Source organism: Medicago sativa, chromosome 1, assembly GCF_051527215.1.
Source record: "Medicago sativa cultivar Bolivia chromosome 1, Bolivia_mono, whole genome shotgun sequence".
Taxonomy (NCBI): Eukaryota; Viridiplantae; Streptophyta; class Magnoliopsida; order Fabales; family Fabaceae; genus Medicago; species Medicago sativa.
In genome coordinates, this window is record NC_140749.1 from 4,593,719 (window position 1) to 4,610,290 (window position 16,572).

Below are 16,572 nucleotides of genomic sequence, written 5' to 3' on the forward strand. Positions count from 1 at the left end.
ACCCCCCTTTGAGAGGATAAATTTATCTCCCTCAAATACAGATTTGAACCCATTCTTATTAAGTAATGGTACAGAAATCAAGTTCTTCCTAACTTCAGGAACATAAAACACATCTTTAAAAGTAAGTGTTTTTCCAGAAGTGAATTCAATCTCTATGGTCCCTTTTCCTTGGACTTGCACAGTTGAAGCATTTCCCATGTACAAAACACTCCCATCTTCATTGATGGTCTTGAACATTTTCTTGTTTTTGCACACATGGCGAGTAGCACCAGAGTCTATCCACCAAGAATCAACATCTTCAATCATGTTGATTTCAGAAATGACCGCAACAAAATCATCATTTGTTGCCCTTGAATTCTTTTCTTTGTTCTTCTTTTTAAAGAACCTGCACTCATTCTTGAAGTGTCCTTCTTTCCCACAAAAGTAACATTCACCTTTCCTTTTCTTTTTGTTGTTATTATCATTATGGTTTTGATGAGACTTATCATTTTCATGATTTCTCTTTTTGGAAGATTTGCTTGAATTTCCTTCTTCCATAACATGAACCTTCTCTTGAGTAACATGATTCTTAATACCTTCTTGTTTTCGGTATTCTTCTTCTAAACGAAGGTGATTGCCAAGTTGCTCAAGAGAAATGTCTTCCTTCTTATGCTTCATGGTTCGTTTGAAATCTTTCCATGAAGGAGGAAGTTTGTCAATTATGGATGATACAATAATTGTTTCATCCATATTCATGTTATGTTGTTTGTAGTTGTTAAGAATACGTTCAATCTCATATAATTGTTCCATAACAGACTTATTATCTACCATTTTGTAATTATTAAAATGAGAGACAAGGAATTTCTTACTTGTTGCGTCTTCACGCATGTATCTGGTTTCCAATTTGTCCCACAAGTCTTTTGCAGAAGGGCTGCTCTGGTAGATATCGAATAGAGAGTCAGACATACCATTCAGGATATGTCCCAAGCAGATGTAATCATCGTTGTCCCATTTATGTCTGTCTCTTGTCTCAGCAACGGTTTCATCATCCTTTTCTTCAGGCCGTGCCATGTTCAGAACGTATGCCACTTTCAATGTTGTAAGAAGAAACTTCATCTTCTTCTGCCAGCGGATGAAATTTCCCCCATCAAACTTTTCCAACTTAACAAAGTCAGAAGTCATTTCTTTCAATGAAGCAGCCATAGAAATCGAACCTAAAGATTGTTATAAATCTTGTTTGTTGGGAAGAGGCTGCTGCACTTGAAACCTGAAATGTTTAATGATTATGCATGTAAAACTCAAAGCGTATGGGGTTGCCACACTAACCTTTAGGTTCGATTCGCCCCCACCAATAACTATAATTGGATGCAATAAGGAATGACCGGCGAATCCCCTTCGGGATACTATGAGTTCCTTGACGAGTATTGCACAACCACACCAAGCGTATCTCCTAACAGTATTTTACAGATTTATGGTTCCAGCAATTCACTCATGCATTAGAGAATTGATGGATGATTTAGAGTAAGAGAATGATGAAGAATTATGTTGTTAGTGCAACAAAATTTTGTCCAAAATTGTGTGTCAAATTAATGCCCAAATGCCAAGTATTTATAGTGCATTATATGACCCTTCACATGAGAGAAAGCACCCCTTTGACTTGAATCAATGTTATGGTTCATTAAGCACCATTTTGCCAAAGGTTATGATCATTCATACTTGAACCAATGCTATGGTTCATTAAGCACCATTTTGCCAAAGGTTATGATCATTCACACTTGAACCAATGCTAAGGTTCATTAAGCACCCCTTTGCCAAAGGTTCTAATGTATATGAAAGCTTCTCATGAAGATTTACAACTCTTGATCTAAAGTGATTACATTATTTTGGAAATCACCAACATGTAATACCCCGCATATAAAAATTCAGTATCAGTTATTCTATCCTTGGAAATTTTAAGAGAAGGACAAAATGGTAATAGTGCATAGGACTTTACAAGACCAAATTATATTATTTCAATGGACTATGGAAAATGAAATTTGCCGCTTAAAACTTTTACGGCATTTTATCGTATATATTAGTTGAGGAAGAGTGTAGAAAAGGGCATTGGTCATTTAGGATACAAGATATTTTCTTTCCATTTCTCTCACGTTAGCAAACTACTCCCTCCTTTCTCTCTTTTACTCTCACGACACCTTCTTTTTTTCTTCCCATATCATCACTTCCTCACTCAAACCAAAATCCAATCTTCACAATAATCAGACGAGTCCGATATCCCCGTCAGTTGGGTTCCCGCCAGTTGGAAATATATATATATACCGGTTAGCAGAGGAATAAATTTCGGGGTTACTCCACCTGGATTTATTCGTAAAATCAACTCAGATAATATTGTTTGTTCAACGCTAACATTTCTAACATAATATGACAGACATTATGAATATAATTATGAGTATGATTTCAACATTAGTATCAGAGCTGAATCAGTATTTCAGATAGCGATCCTAGATATTCTCCGATCGCTCAGTTATGCATGACAAAACTGTATAAACCCAAAATGGGTTGAGTTTAGAGACAGATGGCAATCCTAGGTTCTCTGAGATTGCCTGCGCCTAGGATAGGTGGAACTCACTGAGACATCCCGTCTCACCCCAATCCCTTTTATTTTATTTCAGATCAGCAGGTTGTACGTGGCAAGGAGACAATGCAGGAGGCTGAATGATATACTCTCACATGCTCATGTCGTACTAGTTCAGATTATTTATTACGGTTCCAGACATGTATTCAGATAGCAAATGTACGATCTTGCAGTGATGTATATATTTATTCAGTTGAAAAACTTTTATTATTGTAATTATAATGTATCCAGTACTAAATTTAACGCACATTCTAAATATTCTAGATAAGTTTAGTATGGGCGTTACAGGACTCAAGGCCCAACTCGTCAAGGTCTTGTGACTCGTTTCTAATCGCATATAGCATAAACTGGGTCTGCTAGGCATATGACCCCTAGGATTCTGTAACACTTTTGGAGCTTCAATGCCTTCAAACGATTATATGGCTAGACCATTGAAGAGCGTCGTCTCTAATTGTCTCTCTTTAATCCTCAACCGCTCCTCTAAAATGTATATATACCTCTTTCCTACAACAACATAAGATACACATACTTTTTAAATTTTAACATTTCAAACTTGATCTCTAATTAACTTGAACGTTTGAATGCTTAAAAGTGTCATTCATCATTCAATATTAATGAAACACGCTAAGTCATCTCAAGCTTATTTGTCTATGTAGATAAAGAACTTACCACAAAAATTCTTTAAAAGTTAAAACTACAACCTCCGATCACTATATTATAGACCACATGCATAATTTATTCAATAAATCTAAAATGTAAATTTTTGTTTATAATAGTGATCGGAGGTGTGTGTCATAATACTTAATAGAATTCTTTTTGTAGAGAGGAAAACTAAACAAACCCTTATGTTCATGTAGTCCATCACAACAAATTAGATGAATCTTATCCCGATGCCTCGTGATGCTATATTCTTTTTGCTACTCACAAAGAAAGAGTGAATAGGCAAAAAAAAAACTTGAAATTGTAACTTTTGTCAAAAAAACCCCCTGATTTTTGCAAAACTTCAAAAAAACCCCTGAAATTGTTAAACGTTAGTCAATTACCCTCCTCTGTCTGTTTTGGTTGTTACATTCTGTGACGTGGCAGCTAATTGTGCACGTGGCACCTCCACGTGGACTGAAAGTTATGTCACGTCATAGGGGGGTAATTGACTCTTTTTCTAAAAAAAATTGTTGCTTTTTTTGTTTGTTTAAAATCTATGTGATTATAAAAATAGGCAAATACCCCCCTCAACTTTAATACTTATGTGCAAATACCCCCTCAACTTTAATACTTATGTGCAAATACCCCCTCAAATTTAACACTTACGTGCAAATACCCCCTTTAAATTTTAAAAGTATTTGCAAATTGAATTAAATATTATGTTCAAAGATTACTTCAAATGTTTAAAGACTAGTTTTAACAAAGATTTGTCACAAAACAATTAGTACATCCATAGACTCACCAAGGCAAATGCATGCTTTAAGATTCAAAAATCACTTGTTACTGAATTTGAATTCAACTCTTCATACGAGCCGTTGAATGGTTATTTGAAAAGAAAGAAATCAACTTTATCTCCTTCCATATATAGTCCGTTGAAAATTGGTTATGATAGTTTACACATTCACCACTGATAATTGAAAGTCAAGCTCCAAGCATTTTCTTTAGTTGATTAAATAAGATAAAGACTACTCACATCAAATTAAGTTAAAAACATTCTACATTGTATGCCAACTATTTAAATGAAAAAAAGAGAGGGAGTGCAACGCATCCACGCAGTTAGGACATTGATCATTGATGGTTGTTTGACCAAGATAAGAAAAATGCTTTTTTTTTTTATTTTTTTTTTTGAAGGAAGAAAAATGCTTATTTTAATTTTATAATTCTAAATACTGAGTTTGAATCTAGACCATTTGTTCTTAATCGAACAACTTATGATGTTTCGACTGTGATTATATAGCGAATTCTTTACCGCATAGGAGCCGGATCAGCAAAACACCCTTTCAAATGCATGTGTCCTGAAAAACCAATAAGTTGTTTCAAACAAACATTTTAGAAGAATCACAAAAAGAAGCAAACGACAAACTGATCCCCCACTCAATCATGAATTGTCTCATTTCCAGAATTAAAAAAACAAAAAACAAATAAATAAATCATCCATGCATACACACAAAAAATATACCCAAAACAAGTTGGACAAACAACAAAAACCAGCAAACAATCTTGTCTCATTCTCACATAACACAAATGATGCAAAAGTTCACAATGCAGCCTAAATCTTTCCTTTCCCAGTTCCAAGAGTGAGTTCCAAATCATCCAATCCCTCATCATGAATTTTTTCATCAACCCAAGGCTTTACTTGCACCCCAAGCATTTTTGAACTTGTCATCTCACTGATTGAGTTATCAGCCACAGCATTGAAAGATGAAGAGGTTGGCACTGCAAATGGAGATTGTGCAAAAGGATGGAACTTGATTGGAGTATGAAGGCTTGGGTTCGTTGGGCTAGCAGGGGTAGAAGATGCAGCAAAAGGGTAATTGGAAAATGCCATAGATTCATTGGAAATGGAGTCCCATGCTGGAATTGGTGTAAGGCTTATTGATGTTGGTGAGTAGAGAGGAGGTGTAACAGGAGCACTGTTTGATATCCACAAAGGAGGAAAAGGCTGAGGAGTGAATTGGTATGAAGGAATTGAAGTTGGAAAAGATGGACAAATGGGACATGGATTTTGGGAATAAGAGAAAGAGGTGCCTGCATCATTGTTTAGTGGAGGATTGTAACCCTATTCACAAAAAACAACAATCACAGTCAAATTTACATTGCATAATGTTACACTAATCTTACTCAAATAATGTACACTAATGTTGCAAATAAGGTAGGAAAATCTAAACACAGCATGTTTGATGTAATAGTGTGCATTTGAAATGTGGAGCGTGTCAACATTACTTTTAATTTATATCAGCAACATAGTTGTTTTGAACTAAAGGTTAAAGAAGTTGAAGTGGTCAAAAAGACTATGATTCGAACAATGACAAATAAGAAAAAACTAACATACCAATTGATTTTCTTCATGGAAGTTAATTACACAAGCATGCATCAAGGTCAATTTTATGATGCTAAAATCATAGTGTCAGATTTTCATTTTTCATAATCTGATGACTAAGATCTTTTGGTTACACATGATTTTCATTTTTCTTCGCTAGATCTAATTACATATGAAAAGTATCGGTTTCACATAATTAAAGTGCAACCAAAAGATCAGATAATTATGTTAGAAGAACAATAATGTAGTATAAATGGATAGTTATAGGCATATTGAGCAAGTAACAAAGAAACAAAGAGGAGCAAAACAAAAATTCTAAGTTACCTTGCGATAGGTGGTTCCGTCTTCTTCGACCGACCAACCAGCTTCTGCACAAAGAGCTTTGAGGACCTCGTTGTTGTCACAATGCTTCGATAAATTGTAGCTCCTTTGAGCTCGAAGTCCATCGAATATCTTTGATGTTATGGCTCTCCTTCTTCTTTCTCTCATCATATTTTTCTCTTTCTCCTTCCACGATGGCTTCCTCCGAATTCTTTTTGTTGAAGTTTCTGTGTCGGAAGCCATTGTGTAAGAGTGAGAATGAGAACACGCGAGTTGTATGTATCACGTCATTTAAACTATAAAGGCTAGAGTGACAAGTTCACTAGTTACGAGGAATGCACTTTTTCCACGCGCTCCTTCCATTTCAACTTCAAGGTTGGGAATGGTAATAGGGAGCAGTTAGGCTAATGATTACGAGACTGATGTTCACGTTTATTATCATGCACAAAATAGGTAAAATGAGAGTTGGTAAAATTTGGACGGTTGTGATTGATCAGTGATGAAGTGGACCCGACTAGAGTGAGGGATATGATGCATTGAGGCCTTGTATGTCACGTGAACTACTTATTGGATAACCTAATCATGAGAACTAGTTTTACCATTTTAGATGGAAAAAATTCATTTTTTTCTCGCATTTGGATGAGTAAATTCAGACAAAACATTGTTTTCTTCCATTTAGATATATAAATTAAGGAAAATGCTACTTCTCAAGAAAAATAGCTTCAAGAATTTTTCAAGACACAGTTGGCAAATTTTAATTGGATGATTTATTTGTCCACTTCCTATTTTTCAGCCACACCTCCTTGAATTGTGGCAAATAGTGCATTGTGATTGGCTACTCTTTATTCTTGAAGAATTCTTGATGTTATTTTTCTAGAGATATAGCATTGCTCATAAATTAAATGGGAGTGCTCTTTAAGATTCGTGTGTGTGTGTGGGGGGGGGGGGGGGGGGTGGGGGTTAATTATCTACTGAAAATTTCCTTAAAAAAAAAAAATTATCTACTGAAAATTGGCCCAAAACTAAATATTGATAATCGTTCAAATAAAAAAGAGAATGGTGACCTAGCATTTCATTTTTTTTTTTTTGTTCCTAATGCAATCAGATCTCTTTTGTTCCAGTGACCTAGCATTTCTATTGTGATATAATGGTATATGATAAACGAAAGTATGGTTATTGTATTTATTTTTTCCTTTCTAATTTGACGCTCATTACAAATGGTTTTCATTTTATTTTACTTTTTGCGACAAAATAATATAAATTGTGAGTAAATATATATAGGAATAAGTGTAGAGTAAGCATTTACCTAATTCATGGACGTGAGTAAATTCATATTTTAGCTGTTCATAAAATATTAGTTAAATTTATAAAAAAAAATTAGTTAAATAAATTATTTTAATTAATAAATGTATTAATTTAAATGAATTTTTTTTAATAATTAAATTAATTATTGCTTCTCGTACAAAAAAAAAACTAAATCACTGTTTTCATTTAAATGGAAAATATCTCAAGACTGAAGTTTTTTTTCTTCTTGTAATCTATATTTAGATATACTATAAATATAAAAGAAATACATGGTTTTTGGTTGCTTTTTTCACTTCTAATTATATCTCTAAACAAATTTGATTATAAGAATACTATTTTATTAGGGTCATTCAACAAGATTTTTTTTGACAAAAGGTCATTCAACAAGATAAGAATTTATCATATATTCGTTATATTGTTAGTATCAATGTAAAGATAAATATAATTTGTTACAATATGAAATACAAAATATCTTATTATCTATACGTATAATTTTAATCAAAATTTCATAAAAAGTATTATTCGTAATTTATACGTATTAGCGCAATAAAATGAGCAATCAGGCGGAACGGGATGTCTGTATAAAAGAAGCAAAAAAAATCCAAAGCCCTTTTTTATGAGATAATTTATTTTGCTTTCCTATCTTTTTGGCAGTGTTTTAAAAATTGAAGCCTTTTTTTCTGTGCACAAACGTTTTGTTTTACCATATTAGACATTGAAACAATGCATAAAATATGCAAGGTCTGGGGTTCGAACCTCGGTCACCACCAAAAAAATAAGACATAGAAACAAAATCATACCAACGCAGTTTTCCAGGATGCCCTAATTGAAAATTGAAAATTGAAAATAAGTACAACATATATCAGAACTTAAAACTAAACTCTCCCAGTAGAAGCAGGGCATCACTTGCTATATCTTTGTTTCTTCACTTACCCACAGAAAGAAATAAAAAAAAAATTGTGAAAACACACTCTCTACTCTCTGAAGTCAATGATCTCGACGTTGATTGAGAGTCTGACTTCCTAATTTGTCAAACTAGCAATTTGGGTCTTCCAATCTCTACCTAAAGATTCAGATGGACCGACTGCACTAACCATTCAAAATTCCAACTATAGTTAATCCGGGAAGGAAAATTCCAACTGCACTAACCATTCAAAATTCCAACTATAGTTAATCCGGGAAGGAAAAAAAAGTTAAAAGACAATTTAAAATAGACTGAAAATTCAGAGATGACCATAAGGCATAAACTATCATCAGGCAGTGATCTCCTTTTTAAAGAATTAGCTAGCCATCTTTTTGACAAAATATCTAGAATCTTGAAAGTGGAGTGGTTCATTCCCCCAAGCAACACATCCAGCCATAATTTCTCTAGCAAATAGCTCAACACATCGGGGAGGCTTGACCCCAGGAATATACTCCTGTAATAAATCTGACCACACCAGTACGAAGAAACTTCAGCGTTAAATTGTGTGCCGACTACTTCATTATAACTAGTGTTTTGTTTAAGAGAAAAGACAACATATTAATCCAGACAACAATACCTGCAATTGGAGGTTTTCTTGAGTAATCCCCAGGAATGCTCATAATCACATGATCATCCTTCAAAGGCTTAAATTTTGATTGGTTATCAGAATTTTTTACCTAGAAAATACCATACACCACAAGTGAGAGATATAAGAAAAGAAGTGAGAGAAAAACCGATAGTTGGAACTTAGAAGGCCGATTAGTAAAACATTACAAGGCCTAACCTTCCCAGGACTGTATCCCAAAATTAGGCTTTCATATGGCCTATGATGGAAGAGATCTAAATCACCAATCAAGGACCCATTTGCTTTCACCTGCAATAGACAACAAGTACAAGAGATTGGAATTTGAAATGACATCAAACACTTGTATGGAAAGCAAATGGGAGTTACAACAAGCCACCTTCAACCAATGAAAACTTGCAGCATAGCTGACCCCCCACGCTGCAAAAAGCTCTTTCTCGACAAAACTACGTAGCTTCTCTCTATTGGTTACCCATAATGCTACAAGGGCACCTTCGGTGTGAGTAAGTTGCTTAATAGGAAGGGATAAAAAGTACCTATTGGGCAAGGTTGAATACCTACATAGATGACACACCAATACACCATATCTTAGATTTATTTCAAATAAGCCCCATTTCCCAACCAGTTTAAACTGAGTAACAGCTATAAAGTTCATCAGTGAGTTGCACAGCTATTTCCATTTACAGTATCATTGAATACTGAAATATGTCTTCAAAACTAATTAAATAACATTCCGTTCATTTTCATGCTATGAGCTTCCCCTCCACCCCCCAAAAAAGAGTGAAAATACAAATTAAAGAAAAAGCTTCAACCTCTCAATAAGTTTGCGAGAGAAAGGTATATCTGAACAATAAAGATATAAGAGATGCAGGTCTATAAAGTCAATACAAGTAAAAATTATGTCACATGAAAGTCTCTTTAATCAGACAATATATGGTATGCCAAATTGTTTTATACTACATCAGGAAGCCATAGTACAAATCTTATTCGTCACCTTGATTTCTGATGAGCACTAGCATTTTCCCAAGGCGGATCCACCATTATAAGGTTGAAACCACAATCAGTGTGAGCTGCATAAATTCATTAAAAATCTCAATAAAATATGAAATAAAATAGCCCCATACTTGACCAGCTAAACACAAACAAGTTCTTTATATTTTAAGAAATGCCACATATCAACATTATTTGATTTAGCCAACATTCAAGACAACCCCAATTCACATGTCATGCAACTTTTAAGGAGAATTATTCGGTGATAAGAAATGAACATAATTAGAAATATTATTAATAAGTAAAAAGGATGCCAATTCTTTTATGAAGGTGATTGTTGCATAAAAACAAACACTTAAATTTTTATATTAATGACAACCACAGATATGATGAAGAACCACGGCATATAACAAGAAATAAAATTTGAGTTATGTATGAACCATTACCGGGAATGAGATTGCGAATCTGTCCCAGATCTGACTTCCATAAATGAAAATAAAATATGTTAAGATACACTCCATGATAGCTTAATAAACAACAGAAACAGTCTAATGTAAAGTAAACACATCCCAGAATTTATCATGGTTGTTTTAACATACCATGTAAAAGCAGCTCTCTCGAGGCATTATATAATGATTGTTCAAAATCTCAGCCACCGCGTCATCTTCAGTGTCATTAACAACAAAATTATTGAATACTGGTAGTATCGACCTTTGCTCACAGTATTGCACATTTGGGGAATCTGAAAAGTCAAAGACTTACATTAGCACAGTAAGATTTCCTACACCAGCAACTACACACAATCTAAGTAATGACTAGTCCAGCAATGTATTAACAATTTAGAAACTAAATCTATTTGGTAGCAACACAGACAAATATCTAAACGGAAATACTAAAAACCCTTGATTGCAAGTCTTAGCCTGCGTTCATATAGATGATAAAGTACAGAACAGAGAACATATATGAATAGTGACATTCTTTGTCATTGTTTTGATTGTTAAAACATGATAAAATGGTAAGAACCCCACTAAAATATATTCCATCAAATAGCATCCAATGCATGATCAATTACTCATTCTTCTTCCAATTTGAAAATAATCTCAAGAGCTCAATAATTTTACACTGATAATGATAAAACTAAAATATTCCTCCAATTCTTTATCATGATATTACTGCTTAAAAAGGTGAAACACGATTGAGACTTACTGTGTAAGTATATATTACTAAATTCTAATTCTAATCTTAATATAATTTCATACACTTCAGAAATTATTAACTGCAAATATTCTTTAAGAATTGTGTTCTATTCGGTTCTATTCCATTCACCTATGATTAAATATCCAATCAAATCCTAAAAAACAATATACTAAATTAAATGAACATCAATAATAAGATCATTCTGGGAGAATGAAAAAATCACACCTTCCAAGTCCTTATCAGTGTCACGGATACGTAAATTTAGCGTAACAACAAGATCGGGCACTTGCTGTCCCAGTTCAACAAAACATTGTTCACCACCCTCACACTTCTCTTTCAAGCAACAAGAATCACTTTCACTTCTCAAATCTTTCAGAGCACCCAAAAGTTCATTCGATTTCAACAAACACTCATGTGCTTTCATCAACAAAGGCCTCAATTCCTACACTAAACACAATAATAGTTAACTCAAAATCTCTGAAGCACAACACGTCTAATCGAATACAGTCTCTTGCATGTGTCAGTGCTCGACACCTACAAGACACTTACACATGTGATTACATTCAATTAATTCATTTTTTCAACTAACATAAGTGTCCACGTGTCAGCATTGGTAATGGTATTGTGTCTGTGTCGGTGCATCATTGTTCAAAATACAACAGAGTAAAATGTTAGGTTACAATTTAGTTGAAAATTATCAAAATAAAATAAAAAAAAAAAAAAAAAAAAAAACCTGATGGCGTTGAAGTGCAATTTGTTCTCTATCATTCAACGGTCGAGATTCTTCCGAACTCCGCTTTCGTTTTTTCCGTTTGCGTTTAGTGGGAGAAGAAGGAACCGTGGTTTTGGGGGTTAGGGATTTGAAGAAACGAGGATAGTAGGTGGATGGAGAAACAGTGAAGCGGTTGTAGGAACGATTTAGAATGCGTACTGGATCGATGAAAACTGTGTTTGAATTGGAGAATTGGTATATACCTGATTTGTGGAATAACGATAGCTTCTGTGAGTCTTCCATTTGTTAGTTGTTGTTACCTCCACTGCTCACAACTCTGCTGGTGCTGGTGCAAATGAGTTTATGTTGGATAAGTTATTTTACGTTTGGATGAGTAAATTGAATTGAAATTGCGTTTCCTAAATCGACTTATAATTTAGGATAGAGAGACTATAATGTTTTCATCCAAACAATATTACAGTTATTTTTTTTTTTTATTAAATTACAATTACTTATTCTAGGCTTCGCTAAGACGAAAATAAATCAATCCAAACTGACCCTAATTCATAGAAAAAAATTAAGTGAATATTGAATAGATAATTTAGCTCCTCAGATTATTTATGACTTTAGTTTCTTCTCTCAATTAATAAGGGATTTGTAACAATTATAGATTCAAATTTGGTTATGATGTGTGGAGAAACTTGGGTTGGGAGGCAAAAACTCATCTTATAAGTATCACTAGTATAAGTTATTCGACGAAGACTAATCACCGGTATACGGTGGCAAAAACTTTATATATGATAACAAAAAATAAGTATAGAATATGACATCTCATCTTAACTAACGACGTGATAGTTTGAGTGGACTCCACATCACTCTCGTCTCCAACATAACAATTTTCACTAGAGTTTGTTGGATAAAATGCTAGGAATACAACAACAACAACAACAACAACAACAACAACAACAACCAAGTCTTATCCCACTAAGTGGGGTCGGCTACATGAATCAAATGACGCCATAATGTTCTATCAAAGACCATATTTAGATCCAACTCATTGACCTCTAAATCTTTTCTAATGGTTTCTCTAATGGTTTTCTTAGGTCTTCCTCTACCTCTTTTAACCTGACTCTCCTCCATTTGATCTACTCTTCTTACCACGGCGTCTACGGGTCTTCTCTCTACATGTCCAAACCATCTAAGCCTATTTTCTACCACTTTTCTACTATAGGTGCTACCCCCACTCTCTCTCTAATGATGTCATTCCTAATCCTATCATGTCTAGTCTTACCACTCATCCAACGCAACATCCTCATCTCCGCTACGCTTACTTTACTCTCGTGTTGGCTCTTAACCGCCCAACACTCTGTACCATACAACATTGCCGGTCTGACTGCTGTCCGATAGAATTTTCATTTCAGCTTAAGTGGTACTTTCTTATCGCATAAAACACCTGAGGCTCTTCTCCACTTCACCCACCCAGCTTGAATACGATGATGTACATCAGCTTCTATTTCTCCGTCATTTTGTACTATGGACCCAAGATATCTAAACCGTGTAACTTGGGGTATGATATGATCTCCAACTTTCACCTCTAAGGTAGACCCATTTCTCCTTTTACTGAAGTTACATTCCATGTACTCCGTCTTGCTTCTACTCAGGCGGAAACCATACGCTTCTAAGGCTTGCCTCCAAGTCTCTAGCCTCTCGTTTAACTCCTCCCTCGACTCACCAAGCAAGACTACATCATCTGCAAAAAGCATACATCTGGGTGCTAACTCTTGGATGTGTTTCGTCAGTACATCCAAAACTAAAGTAAAAAGATAAGGACTTAGGGTCGACCCTTGGTGCAGTCCTATTATTATGGGAAAATCTCCAGTATCCCCATCCTGTGTCCTCACACTAGTCGAAGCCCCCTCATACATATCCTGGATAGCTCTAATATAGGCAATCCTCACCTCTTTCTTCTCCAGGGCTTTCCACAAAATCTCTCTAGGTACTCTATCATACATCTTCTCCAAATCAATGAAAACTAAGTGCAAGTCTTTTTTATCCGTCCGGTATCGCTCCATCATGCGTCGAAGTAGATCGCTTCCATAGTCGACCTCCCAGGCATAAAACCAAATTGGTTATCCGTAATGTGAGTCTCTTTTCTTAGTCTTCGCTCAATTACCCTTTCCCATAACTTCATGGTATGACTCATTAGCTTAATTCCCCTATAATTCGCGCAATCTTGTATATCCCCCTTGTTCTTATAGATTGGAATTAAGGTGCTTCTTCTCCACTCGTCTGACATTTTCTTCGTCCTCATAATCTCGTTGAAAAGTTTTGTGAGCCACCCAATTCCTCTATCGCCAAGACTTTTCCACACTTCGATAGGTTGTCCGACCCAACTGCCTTGCCATTACTCATCCTTTTCAACGCTTCTTTCACCTCGTGCTCCTGAATCCGACGATAATAGTTATAGTTCCGGTCTTCCTCTCTGATGTCTAACCTGTTAGAGTCTGGTAAGATCTCATATCCTTCATTAAATAAGTTGTGGAAATACTTCTTCCATCTATCCGTGATAAAGTTGTGGATAAAATGCTAGGAATAACTTTCCAATATTTTTTTTCACCTTAACCAAATTTCAGTAGTGATGTCTATAAGATCTAAGTCAACTGTTATAATACTGAAATTTTTAGGCTTGACATTTTCTATAGTTACCCATATTCGAACTAAATTCTATGTGTATAAGTTTTCAGGTGTTGTTTGTCACTCTGTCTGTAGACAAAAAAAACTTAGCAATATGTAGATGTGATCTATTTGTTCCTACTCAATTGGCAATGAGAGTTAAAGGGTTGTGATATTTATCTCGTTAAATAATGGGTTCAAATGAGGCGTCCATGAATAGTAGCACCTATTGTTTGATGGGATTGGGTTTTACAATGTGGCATGACATTTTCGTTCCTAAAGACGTGATTGTAATATGGGGTGACGTTTAGTATGGGAAAGGACTCTTTTTTCACATGATGGGAAAGTGTCCTTTATAGCCATAGATTTAATTGTATTTTAATTGGATGGCTGAGATGGAAGAAGTGGTAATTGTTGCAACTTGTTGTTGGTCATTGTGTAAGAAAAATTCCGGCCCCACCAATTAATTAATAATAATATAGCATTTGTTTTGTTTTTTGTTTGTATGAATTAATGGGCCTTATTGTTTTTCTTTTGTTTTTTCTTCACGTGACTTTGTATCTCCCAGAACAACATTCAAGCTTCTTCATTCTTCCTTTCAGAAAAAAAAAACTTCTTTTTTTTGAAATATAAAAAAAAAAAACTTCTTCATTCTCAAATAATTATTCGATTCCTTCTTTCATAATTTCATCAGAATCCCTTCTGCACATTGTAATCCATAATAAATCAACATATGGCTTTGTTCCTGATTTTTGCACAAATAATTAACATAATATTCCTGGAAATTGTACTACTACATCTCACAAATTAAACTTTATCTATCAACTGCACCAACAACTTGAGCTTTAATGGAGATAGATGTATCTCAGCTTATACCCAAAACAACCCAGTTGATGTTAAACAAATATGTAAAACACTAAGACTGATTCAACAATTCAAGCTAAATTATTTCAGTCTCTGATTAACAATTTTCTAACTAGAGCAAACATAACACAAAAAAATGGTGAAAAATTATTTCTTTATAATTTCAAGCGATTTTTTTTATTTTTAAAATGGTTAAAAATTATTTCTCTGATAAACAACTATTTCAATCGAAAAAATGCTGAAAAACTCCTTTGCTTGAAATTGCTTCACTTCACTGTACGTAGAATGAATGGATCTTTCAACCTTCAAGATTTTTTTAAAAGTGGATGGATCTTTCTTTATAAACTAATCCCAATTGAAAATAAAACCCAATTCATATGCAAAAGAGGTGACAGATCCGTGTATAAATTATCCCCAATTTTTTTGAAATTTCAATCAGAATCGACATATATTCTGTTTTAAATGCTAAATCGTTTAAGATTAGGAGTGATTGAGGAAAGGTTTTTGATGAAAAGTGTCTCAGCAATGAAGAAAAAGAGAAGATAGATTAACTGTGAAGAAGAAGCATCGTATTTTGAGAAGCATAGTATTTGAGAACCATCGTAATTTTGGATGTAGAAGAATAAAATGATGTTAAAAAAACAATATGATTTTCTGGTTGACAATAGTAATTGAGGGGAGTGGTGGAGAAAGAAGAAACAATATTAAAAAATTGATTTTACATTTTTTGTTTTTTTTTTAAGTGCAGGTAACCAACCTACAGGTGGCAGGGAAAAGGACACTTTCCCATGGTGGGAAAAAAGAGTCCATTCCCAGGTTAAACGTCACCGTAATATGGAGCATAGATCAAATGTCATATCATCATTTAACTAACACATCATGCTCTCTATAACAATTGAATTTAACGAATATATCATTTTAATAGACGCGTAACAATTCTAGTGACGAAATTATCTGTTTACTCTAAAAAATCACAAACTATACTTGCACTTTTTATAAAATGGGACATGCACACTAGTTTACGTTAATTTTACATTAACTCTAATGAAAAATCAATTTTTTTGTCCAAAAAGGTTAAAATCCCTTCCTGGTCAATTATTCTCAATCTCAATTATATAAAAATCATGATCATTGCATACATACATATAAAAAAATAAAGCATAATCATTGCACATGCTTTGTCTTTGTTGGTGTTCAGATACCCATTTTATTGCAAAAATATTTGATGGCTGCGCCTAAATAATCTAATCTAACGGTGACAATAGCTGTTAAGAATCGACGGCTAATGTTGTTCCTCTGTCGCGGGAAAACCATGTGAAGGTATAGTAAA

General features: G+C 34.3%; 2 protein-coding genes across 2 annotated transcripts; both read right to left on the bottom strand.

The window, feature by feature from the left end:
- Positions 1-4,417: 4,417 nt before the first annotated feature.
- On the bottom strand, positions 4,418-6,208 carry LOC146951914 (protein BRASSINAZOLE-RESISTANT 1-like). The gene is made up of 2 exons (XM_085756399.1): positions 5,958-6,208; positions 4,418-5,372 (listed from the first exon to the last, which is right to left on the bottom strand). Exons 1-2 carry the CDS (start codon positions 6,195-6,197, stop codon positions 4,863-4,865), a joined length of 750 nt encoding a protein of 249 aa, XP_085612525.1. The 5' UTR covers positions 6,198-6,208; the 3' UTR covers positions 4,418-4,862.
- Positions 6,209-8,099: 1,891 nt separating this feature from the next.
- Positions 8,100-12,106, bottom strand: LOC146951915 (Methyltransferase MT-A70 family protein). Its single transcript, XM_085756411.1, has 9 exons — positions 11,727-12,106; positions 11,219-11,435; positions 10,396-10,538; positions 10,243-10,276; positions 9,801-9,876; positions 9,186-9,363; positions 9,008-9,097; positions 8,801-8,900; positions 8,100-8,688 (listed from the first exon to the last, which is right to left on the bottom strand). The coding sequence occupies exons 1-9, from the start codon at positions 12,006-12,008 to the stop codon at positions 8,540-8,542; spliced, it is 1,269 nt and encodes a 422-aa protein (XP_085612537.1). The 5' UTR covers positions 12,009-12,106; the 3' UTR covers positions 8,100-8,539.
- Between the last annotated feature and the right edge of the window lie 4,466 nt (positions 12,107-16,572).